The sequence below is a fragment of the Myotis myotis genome, unplaced genomic scaffold (assembly GCF_014108235.1).
Source record: "Myotis myotis isolate mMyoMyo1 unplaced genomic scaffold, mMyoMyo1.p scaffold_m19_p_4, whole genome shotgun sequence".
Lineage (NCBI taxonomy): Eukaryota > Metazoa > Chordata > Mammalia > Chiroptera > Vespertilionidae > Myotis > Myotis myotis.
Genome location: NW_023416346.1, coordinates 55,353,156 through 55,374,267, shown reverse-complemented (window position 1 = coordinate 55,374,267; position 21,112 = coordinate 55,353,156). Strand labels below are relative to the sequence as shown.

Below are 21,112 nucleotides of genomic sequence, written 5' to 3'. Positions count from 1 at the left end.
GTTCTGGGTGATGTCCGTTCCGTTTTTAGTTTCACTTTTGAAGTAGTTGTTCAAGGCAGCAAACTCTGGCGTTAACCTATGCCGCCATCTTGGTTCTCCAATTGTTAATTCTTCTTATCCATAAGCACAGTATATATACTTTATTTGTATCTTCTTCCATTTCTTTTTTCAGTGTCTTCTAATTTTTAGTACAGGTTTTTATCTCCTTGGTTAAATTTATTCCTAGGTATTTTAATTGTTTTTGATATAATTGTAAGTTGTATTGTTGTCTTTGTTTCCCTTTCAGATAGTTCACTATCCTTCTATATAATAAAGAGGTAATATGCAAATTGATCATCACTCCAAAACACAAGATGGCCTCCCCCATGTGGACACAAGATGGCCACCCCTATATGGATACAAGATGGCTGTCAGGGGAGGGCAGTTGTGGGCAATCAGGCAGGCAGGCAGGTGAGTGGTTGGGAGCCAGCAGTCCTGTATTGTGAGAGGGATCAGGCCTAAACCTGCAGTCAGACATCCCTCAAGGGGTCCCAGATTGGAGAGGGTGCAGGTTGCGCTGAGGGACACATCCCCACACCCCCATACTGTGCATGAATTTCGTACTCTGGGCCTCTAGCTGCTATATAAAAATTAGATGGATTTCTCGATAATTATTTGTATACTGCTACTTTACTGTTTTTTTTATTAATTCTAGTAATTTTTTTGGTGGTATCTTTAGGATTCTCTATATACAGTATCATGTCTTCTGCACAAAATGATCATTTTATTTCTTCCTTTCCAATGTATATACCTTTTAATTCTTCTTATTGTCTTATTTCTGTGGCTAGGACTTCCAATACTAGGTTGAATAAGAGTGATAAAAGTGGACATCCCTTTCTAATTCCATATCTTAAGAAACATGCTTTAGTTTTCCCATATTGAGTATTATGTTAGCTGTGTGTTTGTCACATATGGCCTTTATTATGTTATGTTCCCTCTATTCACTCTTTGCTGAGAGTTTTTTTTCATAAATGGATGCTGGATTTTCTCAATTTTTTTTTCTGATATTTATTCTTCATTTTGTTTATGTGGTCTATCAAGTTTATTGATTTGCAGATATAACAATCTTGAATCCAAAAAATGAATCCTACTTAATCATGGTGTGTAATCTTTTTAATGCATTGCTGGGTTTGATATGCTAATACTTTGTTGAGGATTTTTGCATCTCTGTTCATCAGGGATATAATTTTCTTTCTTTTTAGTGTCTTTATAAATTTTGGAAGTAGGATGATGCTGGCCTCATAAAATGAGTTTTAGAATCTTTCTTCCTCATGAATTTTTGAAAAGTTTAAAAAGAATAGGTGTTAGTTCTTTGAAAGTTTGGTAAAATTCAATAATGAAACAATCCAGTGCAGGACATTTGTTTGTTGGAGATTTTTTTTATTATTGCTTCAATTTTATTAGTTTAATCAGTCTGTTCAAATTTTCTTTTCCTTCTTGATTCAGCTTCGAAAATTTTTATGGTTCTAGGAATTTATCCATTTCTCCAAGATTGTCCAATTTGTTGGCATATAATTGTTCATAATATTTTCTTATAACCCTTTGTATTTGTGTTGTCAGTTGTTACTTTATCCTTTCTTATTTCTGATTTTATGTATTTGGGTCCTTTTTTTTTGATGAGTCTGGTTAAAAATTTGTCAATCTTGCTTATCTTTTCAAAGAACCAGCTCTTGGTATCATTGATCATTTGTGTTGTTTTTTAATCTCTATTTTGTTTATTTCTGATTTTTATTATTTCCTGTCTTCTGCTCATTTTTGGCTTTGTTTTTTTTTTCTTTTTCTGGTGCCTGTAAGTGTAATGATAGATTGTTTATTTGATATTTTTCTTGTTTCTTGAAGTGGGCTTGTAATGCTATGAAATTCCCTCTTAGGACTGCTTAAACTGTGACCCATAGATTTTGGGTTTTTGTGTTCTCATTTTCTTTTGTTTCAAGGTATAAAATGTTATTTCTTCCTTTATCATATTGTTAATTCAGTCACTGTTTATTTAGCCTCTATATGTTTGTGTGTTTTTTTTTCTTTTGATTGATTTCTAGTTTTAAACCAGTAAACATAGTAATGGAAGTCAGAGAACATGTTTTTGATAAAATTTCAATTTTCTTAAATTTATTAAGTCTTGTTATGTGTCCTTAAATGTGGTCTACATAGAAAATGTTCCACATGCACTTGAAAAGAATGTATATTTTACTGCTTTTGGGTGAAATACTCTGAAGACATCAATTAAATCAATGTGATCCTGTGTATTATTTAAGGCCATCTTTTCTTTGTTGATATTCTGTCTGGAATATCTTCTCATTTTTGTCAATGGCTTGTTAAAATCCCCTGTTTTCATTGTGTTACTGTTGATCTCTTCCTTTATGTTCATCAAGATTTGCCTTATATATTTAGGTGCTCCTATGTTGGGTGCATAGATGTTTAAAAGTTTTTACCCTAGTAGTGAATGGCTCCCTTTATCATTATGTGGTGTCCTTCCTTGTCTCTTATTGTCACCTTTTTTAAAGTGTATTTTGCCCTAACCGGTTTGGCTCAGTGGATAGAGCGTTGGCCTGCAGACTCAAGGGTCCCAGGTTCGATTCCGGTCAAGGGCATGTACCTTGGTTGCGGGCACATCCCCAGTAGGGAGTGTGCAGGAGGCAGCTGATTGATGTTTCTCTCTCATTGATGTTTCTAACTCTCTATCCCTCTCCCTTCCTCTCTGTAAAAAATCAATGAAATATATTTTAAAAAAAATAAAGTGTATTTTGCCTGATATAAATATTTCTACCCCAGCTTTTCGTTTGTCTGTTTCCATTTTCATGAAATAACTTTTTCCATTCTTTTACTTTTATTCTGTGTGTGCTTTTCATTGTGAGGTGGGTCTCTTGTAGACAACATATATATGGCACATTGTTTTTCTTATCCATTCAGCACTTAATTTATATTTTAAGTGATTATTGATAAGTACATATTTATTGTCATTTTTTTCTGTATAACTATGTTACACTTTTTCTCTTTCTTCCTGTGATATATCTAGATATAGATATATCGATATAGGTATTCTTTACACATAATTACACTTAGAAATCAGCCATGCATCATTTACTTTCAATAGATATTTCAATGAATTTGCATTCTGTTATTGCAAACTATAAATGTCCATTACTAGTAGGAAATTAATTATTTCTATTTTTTCCATAGACAAACTCATATGCTGAATGTTATCCAGGGGATTAATAAGTAAATTCATTGCTTTCATGATAGTCTGGTCCTATACCCTCTCCTTTCTGATACCAGGATTACACCCTACTTTAATTAGTTTCAAAGTTCTTGGCACCCTCCTCAAAAATTTCAGTGATGAACCACCACTTTATTTTCCATTCTTATAAACTGCAATCTCTCCTCTCAACATATTATTCAAGCACAAAGTATAAATCAAATTTAAGTATTCAACTAAACCAATATGTATTAAGCATATATTATGTATGTGAGGTCTGGTGGTACAACGTAAATAAAACATTATCATTCGATACAGAAACTTATAATCTAACAGGCAGATAAATATACACCCAAAGCCTAAATAATCTTGATAAAATTATATAAGAATTATAATGAAAAATATAAAGAATACAGGAGTGTAAAAAATATCCTTAAACTAGCCTGTAGCTAGTTTAAATAGTTTCGCAGGCTTCCAGGGAAATGAAACCCTTTAGGTTGAGGACCAGGTAGAGTGAAGCTGGTCCTAATGAAAAGGACACTTGGTGGGGAGCATACATGGTGAGAGCAGGAGAACTCACAGCTAACCCTTAGAGGTCCTGTGAGACTCAAAGATTTCAAAGCAGCACATGGAATTTCAGACCTTATAATATAGAGCTAAAGAAGCTAGACATAAAAGAATATGTCTATGGACTATTGAGTATATTTACATTTAATTTAAGAACATATTAAACTAACCTATTGTTATAAAAATGCAAACTGACTTTTTTTTTTTAGTGTGGAGATTGATTGCAAAGAGAAATAAGGACACTTTCTGAATTTATAGAACTATTTTGTATCTCCATTTGAAGAATTTCAAAGGTATATACATTTGTGTAAACTTATTGAACTACACAATTTCAATATTATATGTCACTCATGCAAATTGTAATAAAACATGAATGTGTGTGTGTGTGTGTGTGTGTGTGTGTATGTGTAAGAAAGAGAGAGAATGTAAGCGAGAATAGAGAATGGAATGAGAGGAATTGGAGACATCAGATATTAATAATTTTTTTTAGTGTTGCTGTGCAAGTGAGTAAAAGAATGTGGTGTCAGTTAACAGGGACATGAGATCAAGGAACATTTTCTTTTATGCTGGAAGAAACAATTGGAAATTTACATGCATATTGGAATGATCAACTAAAGAGAAAAATTAAGATACTTTTATAAGAGACCCCAGCAGCAAGCTAACCTACCGGTTGGAGCGTCCGCCCCCTGGTGGTCAGTGCACATTGTAGTGAGCTGTTAAGCAGCCTTAGCATATCATCACCATATTATGCTTTGATTGGTTGAATGGACGACCAGACGATGGGACACTTAGCGTATTAGGCTTTTATTATATAGGAGTCTTCCTAAGAAAATGGCTTTAGAAGTATCTATAACTTCTAAAAATGTATAATTGTAAAAGCATCACATGTTCCTTGTTTGAGAAAATGAAAAATATTAAGAAAATTAAAATAGCCAATATCCACACCTCCAACCTCTACTACTGTTAAATACTTTGTGTGTATAGCTGCAAGTCAAAAATTTAATTGATTTTCAAATCCTCTCCTTACAGATACAGTATTTTGATGAGTAAAAGTCTAAAAGTCTTGCATTCCTAGAAAGAATGATTCATGGTGGAGTAAGTCCAGGCTCCCATAGAATTAGTAAATTCTGGGAGCATAAATTAGGATAAGCAATAGGAAAAGATTTCCTCTAATAATTAGTCACCTTTATTAAAAGCAGAGATTTTTCTCAAGTAGCCCTGCCCTAGAACCAGGGAAAGAGGCCTTTGAACCCTGTCTGGAGCAAAACTCGTTACTACCAGATGCAAAAATCAAAGTGCTTAATGGAAAGAGTTTAAAGGTCCTCAGTGTTTTCAAAGTACACACTAGTTAAATAATAATGCGGAAATGCTTTAGAACTCTGAGGCAGGTCAGAGGGAATGTTATGAACCATAGGGCTATTCGGGGCAAATATTTGACTATATGTGTGTAGGTGATGAAGACTTGATTACATAAAACAATGGTAAAACGAGAACAGATAAAATATTGATAACCATTGCCTAGAAAAGAAATTATTGAGAGATTTGGCAAGAAAGAATGCTTCAGGAGAAGCTATCAAGAACAAATCAAGGGGAGAACCCTCCCTCATACCACACACACCTAATTTATTTAAATTAATACAAAGTAAAGCTTGTTGTCCCTGGTCAGTTATACCAACCACATTGTTACATTCAAAAGATTTCAGACTGACAGACCAACATTTATTGAAACCAATTTAAAATACCATTTCTTAGGAGTAGCTCCTGGCCCTATGCAATGTAAACTGAGCTAACCTTTTTGGGGTCCTTAGTTTCTGCAGCTCTTATTCAATCAACACAATAAAATCACATGTCTGGGAACAGCATATGTTACAGAGGATTCTTCCTTATACCATGGTATTGAAGGACCAAGGGTAAGAATATTTATTTTAAGAAAGTTTAGTCAATTACACAATAGTAAAACCTAATGTTTATTGGTCACTTACCACAATAACTATAATGTAGATGCCATTTTAATTATCTTCTTTCTACAAATAATGAAACTGAGGTCCAGAAAGTTTAAGTGGTGGTACCAAAATTTAAACTCATGCTCTGGTACTAGTAGCCATGTACATCATTGGTTTTATTATATATAATCTTTCTACTGAAGTTATTTAAAAGTTAGGAAAAACAGAAAACAACTCAGGAAAATTTAAGCAAAAGTGAATTTTTAGAATTATATTAAAGGTTCAGAGAACCAACAGGAAACTAGACAACTGAACTAGGAATGACCAGAAGTGTTGGTGTAGCATAATACTGACATTTTGTTTCCCTAGTCCTCAGACACCTTCATTGATTTTTATTTTGGTGCCAACCTCTCAATCTAGATAAAGACTTGAGATTGTTTCTGTAGCATTATATTCATTTCATACCATTCAGGCATTAAGTAATTTGCCAAAGTGTCCAGAACCAATAAATTATAAAACTAAGGTATTAAACTCAGGCTCTTCTGACTCCCAAATTCACACTTGTGATGTTAGACCAGTTCTTTGAGGAAAAAATAATTAGACACTGAAATAAGCAGAAAATAAAAGGAGCAACATCAGAGGGATTTTTTTCTTAATATAGGCTCACAATCATCAAAGAACAAGCCTGTTTTGTGGGCAGTCGATAGAAATGACAGCTGCTACAATGGGATGGGGGTAGGGAGGTGCAGACTGAGACAAGCCCTTGCAACATCATAGCTTGCAAAGTTAATAATTTGTAAGAAAATAAAACAAATAAGTGATAGGAGGAACAAAAATCAACTTAGACTGTGTGGGGGCGTTTTATCTCAAGTTCTGAGAAGTGTGGGATATCAAACAAAAAGAGTAACCCTTATTTCTCCAACTTGCAGAAACAAACTATTATATCTGAATTGCTATACTTTCCTTCTTACCTGCTTTATTGTTCTCCATTGTACTTATCACCATGTAAGACCTGATATATTTCACTTATTTAGTTCATTTTCTACCTCTCCACATTTGGAATATAAACTCCATTAATATTTTTGTTTTGTTTTGTTGGAAAATATTTTGGCACATGGTAAGCTCTCCATTAATGCCTATTGAATGAATGAGTGAATCATCAAGAGGATTTGTGATCCCTTCCCTTCTGATGGAGATGTAGAGGCTCTGATACCAAGTTCCAAACTTCCAACTGGCATCTTAGAAACTCATGGCTCCTTCTAAAAACCTGATGAAGCTTTCTGATTGCTTTTGTTTAGTGTTTTTTTATTTACTTTTTGGTTGGCCACCTGCTGCAGCAGGAAATTTGGAAAGGTGCCATTACTGCTGGCACTGCCCTTTCTCCTACTATTTCCATGGAAATGAGTATGGGCCTAGCCAAGAGCAAAGGCTCAGGAATGAGATGACCTGGGCGAGAATCCTGGTTTCAACACTAGAAAGTCATGTGCTTTGGGGAAAGTACCTTAAGACCTGAGCCTTGCTTTCTCTAAGCACCTGGGAGAAGGGGGAAGCCTGGGTAGGTGAGATCTAAGAGAAAGAAAAACTTTTAACTCCCATGAAAATTAGCAATTCAATCTCTTTAATTATTATAGGAATATTCATATTTTATATTTTTCTTGAGTTATTTTTATAGATTTTTTTTTATTTTTGAAACTCCTCAAGTTTATTAATTTATTAGTAGTATATATATGATTCTTAGCCAGAATGTGAAGCTGGAGGGTTGCTCTCATACTGGAAAATCGACTACATAATACATTACAGTATGTGCAAATGTGTACATTGAAGAACTCTGCAAAAGTTTAATCAAAACCTGCTTTCAGTTTATTAAATAATTTCTCAAGAATACTTGCAGGAGGTACAGCAACCTCATGACCAAGTCATCTCTTCAGAATTAATTCTTATAAAGGCAGTTTTGATTATGTTGATCCAAGTTATGTGGGGGTGGCAGGACGGGTAAAGGCAAAGTTTTATTTTTAGTTTCCCCAAATGCTGTTTCACTTGAATTAGGAGGGCTTGGGAGTACCTAAGAATTATCTTTCAGAGAATTTCTGCCATACGAGTAGTGTTCCTGATAGTTTGAACAGTTATGAGGAATAGGTCTCTCATTATCTGTCCATGATTGGAGAATTGCTTTCTCTGATAAAATCTTTACATCTCCTGGTAAAGGGGGAGATATGGTATGACAAAGAGTTTTGCCATTTGGAGAGAGAGGGGCGTGTCTTTTGTATGTTGCCATGAAATTCGTCAGGTGCAGTTTTATGCTTTCTTTCCCAAGGTCTTCCATGAATCCTACAAGGGCACAGGACCTTTATGTGTGAAGTTGACCAGTATGAGACTGAAGCCAAAGCAGAAACTGGGTAGGCTGTGAACATACTATATACTAGAGGCCCGGTGCACAAAAATTTGTGTACTCGGGGGGGTCCCTCAGCCTGGCCTGTGCCCTCTTGCAGTCTGGGACCCCTTGGGGGATGACCACTTGCTGGCTTAGGCCCGCTTCCCGGAAGATTGGGCCTAAGCTGGCAGTCAGACATCCCTCTGGCAGCCCAGGAGCCCTTGGGGGATGTCCACTTGCCAGCGGGGAGCAGGTCTAAGCTGCAGTCAGACATCCTTAGCACTGCTGAGAAGGCGGGAGAGGCTCCCACCACCACCACTGTGCTGGCACCTGGCAGCCTGGCTTGTGGCTGAGCAGAGCTCCCCCTGTGGGAGCACACTGACCACCAGGGGGCAGCTCCTGCATTGAGCATCTGGCCCCTGGTGGTTAGTGTGTGTCATAGTGACCAGTCATTTCCAGTCATTCTGCTGTTAGGATCAATTTGCATATTACCCTTTTATTATATAGGATAGAGGCCTGGTGCACAGGTGGGGGCAGGCTGGTTTGCCCTGAAGAGTGTCCTGGATCAGGGTGGGGGTCCTGCTGGGGTGCCTGGCCAGCCTGGGTGAGGGGCTGATGGCTGTTTGCAGGCTGGCCAAGCCCCCCAGTGGGGACCCTCACCCCATGGGGGTGTGGCCAGCCTGGATGAGGGGATGAGGGCTGTTTTCAGGCTGGCCACAGCCCTTTCAGGGTGGGGGTCCCTGCTGGGATGCCTGTCCAGCCTGGGTGAGGGGCTGAGGGCCATTTTCAGGCTGGCCACGCCCCCCAGCCACCCAAGCTCCCAGCCTTTCTTTTTTTTCTTTTTTTCTTTTTTCTGGGATTTATTTATCTTCTATAATTGAAACTTTGTAGCCTTGAGTGAAGCCCAGGTCTGTCTGGAAGCCTGGGTTGCCAGCCCCTCCTTGAGCAGAGACCATGGCTGGCTGGAAACAGGTATCTGGGATTTATTTATCTTCTATAATTAAAACTTTGTAGCCTTGAGCTGAGCTGGGGGCCAGCCAGGACAAGCGGGAAGCTTGGCTTCCTCCATTGCAGGGGGCAACCCAAGCCTCCTGCTTGCTCCAACTTCGTGGCGGCTGCCATCTTAGTTGGGTTAATTTGCATACACGCTCCTGATTGGCTGGTGGGTGTGGCTGGTGGGCGTGGCTTGAGCATAGCAGAGGCATAGTTAATTTGCATGTTTCTCTTTTATTATATAGGATACTTTGGCTTATCAAACTCATTTGATGAGATTTTGATAAGATACGATAGCTTAGTGCTCTTCAAGCTTTTGGCTGGAATCAGTGGTTTCTGGCAAACATTGACTTGCCTTTCTTTATCGCAATTGGGGTTTTCAGTTTTCTTAGTAGTTCAACTTGTACTTGAGTCACCAGATGCAAATTAGACATTTCTCTCTTCAATTCCCAGTATACATTTTGCACATCATCACTTGAAATGCTTAGTCTTTGGAGATCTCTGCTCTGCAGATTGTCTTCCTGAGATGGATCCTTTGTTTGGCTTTTTGTAGCTCTATTCTGAGATTGTTACATTCTTTCTTCATCAGTTCTAGTTCTTGTTCTAAGCCATGGATCTTCAGGCCACAACTCAACTTTTCCACCTCCCAGTTTGATGAAGGTGGATTTAAATTCCTTATCACCTGCTGAGTTTCCACCTCTGTTCTTAGCTGGAGGAGTTCTACTTCTTTAGACTGCAGCTGTTCATTCAATACTTTCAAAGATTCAGAGTTGTCTTTATTCATTTTATCCAACTTGCTCTTTAAATTATCTCTATCAATGCAAACCTCTAGATATGCATGGTAGGCCTTATTTGCTTGTTCTCATCCTACAGAACTTGTTTCTTCATCTAATAAAGTGCCTATAAGCTTTTCTTCCAAAAATCTTATTCTTTTCTTTAGGAAAGAGTTCTCTTTTTCTGAATCCTTGAGTCGTTTTCTGATGTCTTCATATGCAGTGACAGGGGCAAAATGTGAAGCAACAGACTCATCTGAATATGTTGAGACCAGAATCACTGTATCTCTCCTATGGGCTTTTTCATGATTTAGAATGCTGATATCATCTTCTACCAGTGTATCCATGATAGCTCGAGTCAGGCTACATAGTGCGCAGCGGAGGTTCGATTCCCCAGCGTTAGGAAATGGGTCACCAGGGATCACCACAGGCTTCCGGTTTCCTCGAAAACACTGCCACTTCCCCGGCAAAGGCCTCTGTTCCGGGTACACCATGGAGGGATTCCCATTGCTTTGGCCTCGGCTGCACCAGGACTGATCAGTGGACTGGGGTCTGGAGGATCAGGAAGGAGTCTATTTTTTATAGATTTTTATCTTTCTGGAAAATTTTCACTTTATCTACGTAATCTAATTATTGGAATACCGTATGAATAAGGTATAGTATCCTCTTTATAATCCTTTTTTTGTTCCCCTAAGGTCTGTAGTAATGTCTCCACTATCACTTCTGATTTCAGTAATTTGGTTATTTTCTCTTGGTCAGTCTACCTAGTGCATGCAGGTCAATACAATTGATCTTTTCAAACAACTAACTTTTGTTTTTGTTAATCCTATCTAGTGTTTTGCTATTCTTAATTTTCTTTATCCCTAATCTCATATTTATTATTTCTTTTTTATTTTGTTTGCTTCCAGTTTCATTTTCTGTTATTTTTCTAGTTTCATAAAATGGAAGGTTAGATTATTGAGATAATTTTTCCTTTTAATCTTGGTGTTTACAGGTATATATTTTCTTCTAAGTAATGTTTTTGCAACATCTCATAAGTATTGGTATGCCAGTTTTTCTTATTTTATCTCAAAGTATTTTCTAATTTCTCTTATGATTTTTTTCTTTAGCCCATTTGTTTTTTAATAGTGTAATGTTTAATTTTCACATATTTCTGTGATTTCCAGATTTTCTTATGTTATTGATTTGTAGCTGTATTCCTGTGAGGTCAGATAAGATACTTTATACGATTTCAATATTTTTAAATGTATTGAGACAAATTTTATTGGTTAACACATGGTCTATCCTGTAATAGGTTCTATGGGTACATGAGGAAAAACTTATGGTCTGCTGTCCTCGAGTGGTGTGTTCCATATATATCTGTTACATCTACCTGCTTTACAGATTTATTTACACCTTCAATTTCCTGCTGGTATTTTGTTTAGCTGTTCTACCAAGTAGTGAATATGGGGGATTATACCCTCCAACTAGTATTGTTGAATTGCTTGTTTCTTCCTTGAAATCTGTCTGTTTTTGCCTTATATATTTTGGACTCTACTGTCAGGTGCATATATGTTTACAATTATTATATTTTCATTAATTGAAATTTTATTATATAATGTCATTTTGTTCTTGTAATAGTTTGTCTAGTAATAGTATAGATGCACCAGCTCTCTTTCAGTTACTATTTGTTTGGAATGTCTTTTTCTTCCCTTTACTTTCAACCTACTTGTATATCTGCATCTAAAATGAGTTTTTTTGTTGGATTATGATTTTTCTTTATTCTGTCCAACTCTGCCTTGTAATTGGAGAAATAAAAAGTGCCATCAATGGTAACTGGATAAAATAAATCAGTATTAATGTGTTTTTTGTTTGTAACACCTCTTTTTTCTTATATGATTTAAAAGACAACTACAAAGCCGTAGCCTGTTAGCTCAATGGGTAGAGCATCAGCCTGCAGATCAAAAGGTCCCAGGTTCAATTCCTGTCAAGGGCACATACCTTGGTTGCTGTCTCCTCCCCTGCCCATGCCCTGATCAGGGGCACGTGCAGGAGGTAACCAATCAATGTGTTTCTCTCACATCGATATTTCTCTCTGTCTTTCCCTCTCTCTTCCACTCTCTCTAAAAATCAATGGAAAAATATCCTTGGGTGAGAAAAATAAAAGACAATTACAAAAACCAATATTACAAATATATAATTATAAGCACCTTATGTATAAAAATAGAGCTATAATTTCTGGCAATAACACTATTGGGAGAGAGATATGTATGAACAAAGTTTTTTATATGATATTGAAATTAGTATAAATTAAGATGTTAATCAGAAACTCAGGGCAACAACTAAGAAAATAACTAAAAAACATACAGCTTGGTAAATGACAAGAATAATAAAATGATATGGAGAAGATATCTATTTATTTAAAAAGAAGGCAATAATTGATTAATTGAGGAACAAATAAATAAATGACATATTAAAAAAACTTATAGATGTAAGGCCTTTCTCATCAGTAATTACATTATACATAAATGGTTTCATGTCATGATCCACTAAGGGCAAACACTTCTGCCATGAAACCCAGAAAGAGTCCCATACTCTATAATAATAGACTAATATGCAAATTGTCCCCTCTGGAGTTTGACCGATCAGGAGTTCAACTGTTCATTATGACGTGCACTGACTACCAGGGGGCGGCAGAAAATGAAGGAAGGCCATGACTGGGGAAAGGAAGGCCCCAATCAAGCCTGTTCACTATCCAGGCCTAGGGACTCTACCTGCATATGCACCAGGCCTCTAGTTGAACTATAAGCTATGGATGCTGTCTGGACATTTCAGGATTCTTTTGTTCAGGTTATTGAAGGCAAGAAAAGAAATCATCATCATTTGTGGTCATCCTTCAGACAAAAAAAAATGAATCCCTGCCCAAAATTTGATTCCCTCCTCAGCACCAAAGAAGGGAATACTCTAGTTTTCTTATCAGCTTGCCTATATGTAGGGCACAAGGGGAAGAGGGAGATGTGAGACTTAAAAGATGTCAGCAATCAAATATAACTTACACTCATATTCCATTGGTGAGAATTTAGTTTTATGACTACATCTGACTTCAAGGGATGCTAAGAAATGTAGTATAGCATTGAATCTATGTTGCAGTAATTCTATCACAGTAGAAAAAGATAGAGTTGATGAATTCTTTATAATTAATAACACTACTCTCTTGTACTTTGTTCCCCCTTAAGTTTTTCCCTTTTATTCTAAAAAGTTATTCATAGATTTTTCCTTCTGTGAAAACATTTGTTTCTTCCTTTTCACTCCATCCTTTATAGCATTTATTTATTTGTCTTGTTTTACTTCATTTTTTTCTATAGTTATTTTATGGACAATATTATAAATTTAAGGAAATGATCTTTTATTCTTAGTATGCTAAAATGAGTTGAGATTTATAAGGTTAATAGTGGTAGTCCTTCAAGATCTAGCCACAGGAATGAATGATTTGAATGAGGTTTAGTCTACAATGAGATATATGAATTATTTGAAGGTCAGTGTCTTGGTAATTCCTGATTACCCCGTGGAGACACTGATATTCCTCCCAGAACAACCTCTGATACAACTCATTTGGGGAGGTTTAGTAAGGAGCCTGTATGGCATTTACTCTGGCTTCTGGAGGTAAGGTCTAAGCTAGAGAACATAAATGTGCAAACTAGGACACGCACACTACAACCTTTGTTCTGACACCAGCTCACTGTCAGATTTTGACCAAAAGGAATAACAACTAATATTTACAAGGCTTTCTATCAGATGCCTGGCTCTGTGATGAGCACATTACACATTTTGCAGCATGGAATGTTTACAAAACCCTGATGACATGGATATTATTAGTGTTCCAGTTTTACAGATCAAGAAAATAAGATATGCAGGTTTTAGTACCTCGTCCAAGATCACAAAAACAGTAGAGTAACAGAGCCAGGATTGTAATATAACTTCAGTGAAACCAAACTCCATGTTAGCAATGAATTTTCTGTACCACAAGTCACTTTTCTTATTTGGATTTCTAAGTTCTTGTCCAAAAAGCCAAAATATAAACTATGCAAAGAATAAGCAAGCCTCCATTCAAATGGATCTAATAAGAAAACACTAGAATGCTTGTGGGCTACATACTTTTATAGACATACATATTTATTTTGATCTTTAAGCACAATATCTGAATATATATGAATATATATATACATATATATTATTATTATTATTATTATTATTATTATTATTATTATTATTTTCCTGTCACTGAAGAGTTCACCTTACAGCTAGAATTTCAACACCACATCATTAACACTCACTATCCTGTTTATGTGTAGTGAATTATAATACTAGGGCTTTAAAAACAAATTATCTAAGATGAAATCTAGTTTGATCATTGGGGGTAGGATAGCATGCACAGGCAAGGTAAGGAGAGGTTGTGGAAGGATTTAAGGATAGGGAGATATTAAACTTTGGTAAAAGTAGACAAAAAGACAGACTAATTAGGATATTTGTGCTTGAGTGAAGTGGGACATGGGTGGAACATTTGCAAAGGAGTCTGATTACAAAGGAATAGTTATGAGATATTATATGAATGGATGACTATCTTTCTCTACTCCAAGCTTATAAATTAGCAATTAGGAAATTTTTTGAGGAAGAAGTAGGCTTGTATTGAAAAATTCATCTTGGTCTCTCTTGTTCTTTTGTCCCAGGCGTTTTAAGTCACAAAAGACATATTTCTAGTGATAGCGCTCATTCTGTGACTCAGTCCTATAGTGGAAGCACATTTTTACAATTCACTGATGGCAGTTCTGATAAGTACACAAATAATTGTTCTGATGGGATGGAAAGGAGGTGGTTGAGATGTTCATATATAATCTACTATATTTGCATTGTTTTATATTCATTGACCTTATTATGAGAATACTGGAATATAAAAACCTGATTTGTATTTCAAGTATTCTCTAGAAGGCAGAAGAGGGGTCATTTGCCAGTGCAGTCAAATTCCTTGGAGCTAAATAACTGGAGATATTTCTGATAAAGTGGAATGCATTGACATGGGCATGCCTTCCTTTGCTTCAGATAGTGAGTTACTCATTGACTAAATATTTGGTCACAAGTGTGGCCTTTTACACACCCAGTGCAGCTCAGCTAGGATCCAGTCTCTACCCCTGCCCAAAGGAAAGCACATCCAGCCCACAGAATCATATCAGGCTATACTGTTTATTTCTCATTGCAATAGGTACAAGTAATTAGCTAACAGCCTCTTTCCAAACTACACTTTCGTTGGGTCCACAACTTTCCCTAGAAAGAGAATGCTCCTGGTGTTTTTCTCCAAAATTAGTAATAGGAAAGATCTATCTAATTGGATGATGGGGCGTAGGAGAGTTATCTCAGCCTGATCCAGAAATATGACTTCAGGGACAGCTACAGCTTCGGATCCCTTTTCACCAATGTGCAGCACAGCCTTGTGGGCAGCCTGTAGAGGGAGAACAAACACTGCTGATCCCCTCAAGACACAGTAATAGCCTTTGGAATGGTTTTGAAGCAATCCATGAAAATTAAAAAGGTACTACTCCTTTACCATACTATGTTCATGGTGCTTGAATATGAAGGCTACTTGGTTAAGTGTAATTAAGAAATATCTGGTTATTCTCCATGGCTTTCTGCCTCTATAAGTCGAGAGAGAGAGAGAGAGAGAGAGAGAGAGAGAGAGAGAGAGAGAGAGAAAGAGAGAGACATCAACTTGTGAAAGAAACCTTAATCGGTTGCCTCCTATAGGTGCCAGGACCTGAGATCAAACCCAAACCAGATACCCTTTGGTGCACATGACACTCCAACAAACTGAGCCACACTGTCCAGGGCTATAAACCACTTCTTAAGCTTTCCCCTGCCTTCACCATTTCCTCCATAACTCATCAGTTATGATCATTAAGTTTTTCCATAAGAATCGTTAGGACATGAAGGTCAGGGATGGAAGTAACTGTTACAGTAACTTGTTTAGGAGTAATAACAATGACTCTGGGGTGAGTCTGACCTAAGAAGAGTAATTCTGGCTCCTTATGATTCAGAATCCTCATTTATTAACTCACTCTCACTGGACCTTCCAGATCATACATTCAGAAGCTCTAGTCCACCAACTTACTTTGGAAAGTTTAAGACCATTGTCCTCTGTGAGTTCAGAAAAATCTGCATTGTCAGCAAAGGCATCCTGGATGCCCATCTTCAGAAGGATGGTTCCAAGGTCATATGTGGAAGAAATGGAAAACTTTGGAACAAACAAGTCAATCCACCTGTGGGGGGAGGAGGTGGGAACACATGTCTATCAGCACACTAAACTCATGATTCCCTTCCTCTCTTTGTTGACATGGTATTATATTGAACTCTGATCCTCCCCTAGATATTGACAACCATTGCTATGTAAGTTAATACATGGCACCAAAACCATAGAAGTTATCCTGGAAGGAATACATTTTGGATCAGCCAACATTGGACTGCATCACTAGAAGTAGGGAGATATGATTCACTTATAATCAAGAGGAAACATATCTGGCATGTTGCCCAAGGTTGGGGGGCCAATGGCATGAATTTCAATGGATAGTAAAAGCACATGGATAATTTTATTGTTTTCCATCTCACTCCCAACCCAGTATGGCTATCCATCTATGTCTTAACGTAAATCCTATCCTTCCCCCAAACTCTAGTTGGCCTCTGGGAAAGCATCAATTTGCTTGCTGGCTAACTTCAAAGAGTTAATTTTATCTTTGTAGCCCTAACTTCCTCATTTGAAAAATGCGTATAATACTATTGTTTTCACTTGTTTGTTGACATGCTCGGATGAAATGAAGCACGTAAAGTGCCCAGCAAAAGAACTGGCACAGATTATCTTCTCAGTATATTTTTGCGTTCATCACACAACTGTTAAGTACTTCAGTATTATTTTCCTGTCTTTGAGTTTCTGCTGAACTCAATCTTACCTGTACCATTATGCCCACCCTCAACTTTCCACATCATCTAAGATGTTTACCCCTTTTGTAGTAAGCGATTCCACTTCTTCAGTGTTTTAGATGACATGGCCCCTTCCACCCACTCCATCTGGCCCTCTTTGGGAAGGACAAATAGTGCCAGAGCATTCTTGCTATAGTCCATTTGCAGCACCGTACAGTTCAGCTCCGTATCCACCAGGTGATAGTATTGCTCTGTCTGGTGCATCATGGGCACTTGCACTGTTGTAGTCTTGTCAACTAAGAAGCTGGAACCCTCTTCTGTCTTGGATGGATCAAAAGGATTTGCCCACTGGGCTTGAAATACAGAAAGACAAAAGTTATTTGTTTTAATCCAGTATTAGTATCAGTGTGAGCTTTTCTATCAGCCATTTTATCTAATATTTAAGACCACCACAGAGGTAGGTAACCTTTAACCAATTTGACAAGTGAGTAACTAAGGTTCATGGAGAGAAGGTGTCTTTACATGATCTCATTGTTAGCCAATGGCAGAGCCAAGAGTCACACCCAGGAATGTTGAACTATACATTCAACAGATGTTCCGTCTGTGTTCAAAACCACTATACTTACACTAAACCCATCAGAGCCACAGTTTTCTCTTCCGTAAGAAGATATAAGGACATCCAACACACAGGGTGAAATGAGACAAAAGATCTGTTCTGCTGTTTTATCTGTCTACAAGTGTGTGGCTTGTGGCCAAGAATTGTTCACTCCTCCACCAAATGTGGCTGACATGTGCTTTAGAACCAGGGGATATCATTTGGGCACAGCACCTTCAGAAAAGAGTCACATGACTCTTGTTACAAGCACCAGCTTTAGAATCAGACCACCTTGTTTAGGAATAACAGCTCTGAAAGTTATTAATTCTGTGAACTTGGGCACTTGTAGGGATGAGATGAGACAATATGTGTATACCACACACATAGCATGATGCTTGACACATAGTAAGTGCATAGTATATGATAGAAGTATGTATGTAACATGCCAAAGAATGCACAGCAAAATCACAAAATCTTTTGGAAACCATAATTCTCTAGTTATATGTGAGCAGGATGATCATATCATTGTCACTAACTTCTCTGAAAGTGCTCTTTCCCTAGAAAATTCCTGGTCTCACCCACAGAGCTGTGTTCCTCCTGGAAGATCCAAAACTGCACACAGCTATGTCTGGTAGAGCCGATCACTATGGTAGGAAACCTACTGATGCTAGTGCGAAGAGACCACGAGCTCCTCCTAGTGCCGTACCAAATTATCAGAACACTGAAGTTGAAATGGACATCTTAGAGCCTTACCTTTAAAGTGAATATAGTTCACCAGGACCATGATAGTGTTTGGTTTGAGGTCTTGGATAAGACCAACAACTTTCCCTTTAGTTTTCTTCTCCACATGACTATTGACTGCCTGCAGGGCTGCAGAAACATTGGAGAAGTTGGTAGAAAAGACTTCAGTCTCATACAGGTTTTTTACATCATCCAAGAACTTTGGTGATGGTTTCATCTGCTTCCCAATAAAGAGAGCATTTCCCATCTGTAATTCCAGCTCCTTCTTTGGAAAATTCAGTGAACAGATCAGGTGCTGAAAGCCCTGCTGGATCTCTGCTGTTGTGGTATCTGTGAGGTTAAACCCCAAACTTTCCAGAATTTGAGTTTGGGTGCTGGAGCAGGCCCCAGTGGAGAGCATGGCCAAAGCTGCAGAAATGCTCACAGGGGAAAATAAAATGTTCCGATCTGGGGTCTCCACAGTGAACCTCCGGTACAGGTTGAATGCAAAGTCAGCATTGATGGATGACATCTTATAGAGAGTGGCATTTTGTTGGGAGGAATGGCAGGTGGTTACTTTGCCTTCAGAGGTGTTAGGTGGTGCACAATGAAGCCCAAGTACCAAGAGAACCAGATAGAAGAACAGTGGCATTTTGGAAGGATGATAATCTATAAGAAATTAGGTTAAAGAACCATTGTGGATCTTAGCTGAATGAAAACTCTGAGCCAGAAACACTTAATAATCACTAATTATGATTAGTAAAACAATATAAAATATTTGATGGCATGCTCACCAGGGGTCTTGTTGAGGTCTCTCTTCCCTGAAAAACTGAGGAAAAATCTAGGAGCAGGGAGTAGGAGAGGTGGCTTGCTGGGGCCATAGAATTAATGGCATAAACTGTCACTCAGATGTAATCGCAACATATGAAAACTCTGAGTAAATTAAATGTAGGAAAATTGAATTACTTCTTATTAGAACCAGAGGAAACCTTTTGGAGAGAGAATCCTCAGATAAACTAGCAGAGTACTCCTTCTGCTTACATTATTTTGTGTAAATTTGAATTTGGGGTATTTTTGATTTAACATTTTTCTTAAGATAAAAATCTGTAAAATGAGATGAGAGAATACCTATACTATTATTTGGATAAAAGACAAAAGTCAATAATTTTCACAAGATATATTCAGTTGAAATGGAAGGGTGGTGGTTTATACAGCTGTATACAAACAAGGTCATAAGCTGAAATTAATGTAACACATGGAAGTCACAGGAGTGTTTTCAAACAACAGAAAAATAAAAGTATAACATTTTGCATTTCAGATATCTCTCACCATTAGTATCAGCTACAAAATAATCTCTAAATTGCAAGACATCTTATACCATTATTTTGCACTCATTTATGTTACTTTTTAATTATTAAACCAGAAACTAGAAATATAATGAGAGATTCGATGAGTCCAAAAGATTACAAGGCTGAGGAGTAAGGAAGTCAGCTGTGGAATCCAACAACCATGGACATGTGTTCAGAAGGAAAATAATCCATGGAGTCAAAGTAATAATGCTTCCATAGCCCGCAATTCTCTTCCTGAGTGATCTCATCCACTCCCAGGAATACCACACAAAACAATATACTCTAGTCCACATTGTTTTTCTGTTTTCTCAGCCATTTATCCAGCTACCTAATGAATATATTCACCAGAAAGTTGCACACATTCCTTAGTTTAGGATACTATACTGCTCTTCATCATTTTCTATATTACTCTCTACTGAGACTCCCAGGCAAGAAACCTAGGAGTCATCCTAGGGGGTTCCTTCATTCTCATTTCCCACATCTAATGAGAGTACTACCTCTTAAATACCAATCAAAACTCTCTGCTCTCCCTTTCTACTTTCACTGCCTCAGTTCATGGCGTGAACTCTCCTTATTCAATTTTACTATTCAATCTCCACATTGTCACCAGAGTCCTCTTCCTGTAACAGTCACAGAGGCTGGTAAGAAGTCAATTATCAGATGACCACTTTAAGACCTTGACCTGTAGAGCTAGGAATTTGGATGCCATGGTTATCTGGGATTCTGACTTGCTGATAGAAATGTTCAAATTTTCCAAAGAGAAAAAAAGTACTTACAGCACATAGCAAAGAAGCCACTTGCATCTCTCAGAAAGAAAAATATTTCCATCTTTATAAAGTGTTCTGTATTGCAAAAGTAGAGCAATCTTAGTTATTCATTAACCCCAGCATCAACCCTGGGATGATATTTTCAATGCCGTTGCACTAAACCGAGGCCAAAAGAAGGAAGTAAAAAAATGATGTGGATGGAACTTTAAATGATTGCTATGGCTGCCAGATCCTTCATCTATAACAAAAGAGAAAGTATTTTCAGAGCTGGAAGGACCCAGGCTTGAGCTAGGAAATGTGTGTTTTCAGCAGGAAAAATGGAGACCAGGGAAAAAAAGAGCCAAGAGGCAAAAGGACAAAGACTGTTCTCCCTAAAGAGCCAAAAAGTGCTGGGATCATCAGCATTTTGATGGAATGGTGCACATACACAGAGGCTGGGTGAGCCTTTCTAACAGGTGCTGTAGAAATTATTTATGTATTGGCTTGGAGGGATGATGTCAAAGTAGCTGGCAATCCTAGACTTCTGATGCTGCACACATCTATGTCTGCTAAGGAGGATACCAGTCTTGCTCTCTGGCCACTAAAATCCCCTGTGCTATCTCCTGGGTAGCAGGACTCCAGAAGGGAATGCAGGAGGAGACAAGGCCAGTGGAATAAAATGGTTTCACTGTCCAGTATTCACAGTACTGAGCTGTGTGCTGCAAAGAAGCAATGGAAGCTAAGAGCGCTGGACTCAGGCAGGAGACCTCAGTTCAACCTTGCCTCTGCCAGTTTCCAGCTCCAATAGTAGCAGTAGCAGCAGTAGTAGTAACAGCAATTCCTGCTTATTGAGGCTTTATCATGTGATGGGCACGATGTGA

At 37.6% G+C, this 21,112-nt stretch overlaps 1 protein-coding gene and 1 pseudogene across 1 annotated transcript; both read right to left on the bottom strand.

Annotated features, from left to right (window-relative positions):
* Positions 1 to 7,672: 7,672 nt before the first annotated feature.
* Positions 7,673 to 10,226, bottom strand: LOC118654247 (annotated as a pseudogene).
* Positions 10,227 to 15,091: 4,865 nt separating this feature from the next.
* On the bottom strand, positions 15,092 to 20,303 carry SERPINA7 (serpin family A member 7). The gene is made up of 5 exons (XM_036305807.1): positions 20,262 to 20,303; positions 18,170 to 18,805; positions 16,901 to 17,174; positions 16,019 to 16,166; positions 15,092 to 15,352 (listed from the first exon to the last, which is right to left on the bottom strand). The coding sequence occupies exons 1-5, from the start codon at positions 20,266 to 20,268 to the stop codon at positions 15,149 to 15,151; spliced, it is 1,269 nt and encodes a 422-aa protein (XP_036161700.1). The 5' UTR covers positions 20,269 to 20,303; the 3' UTR covers positions 15,092 to 15,148.
* Positions 20,304 to 21,112: the final 809 nt, after the last annotated feature.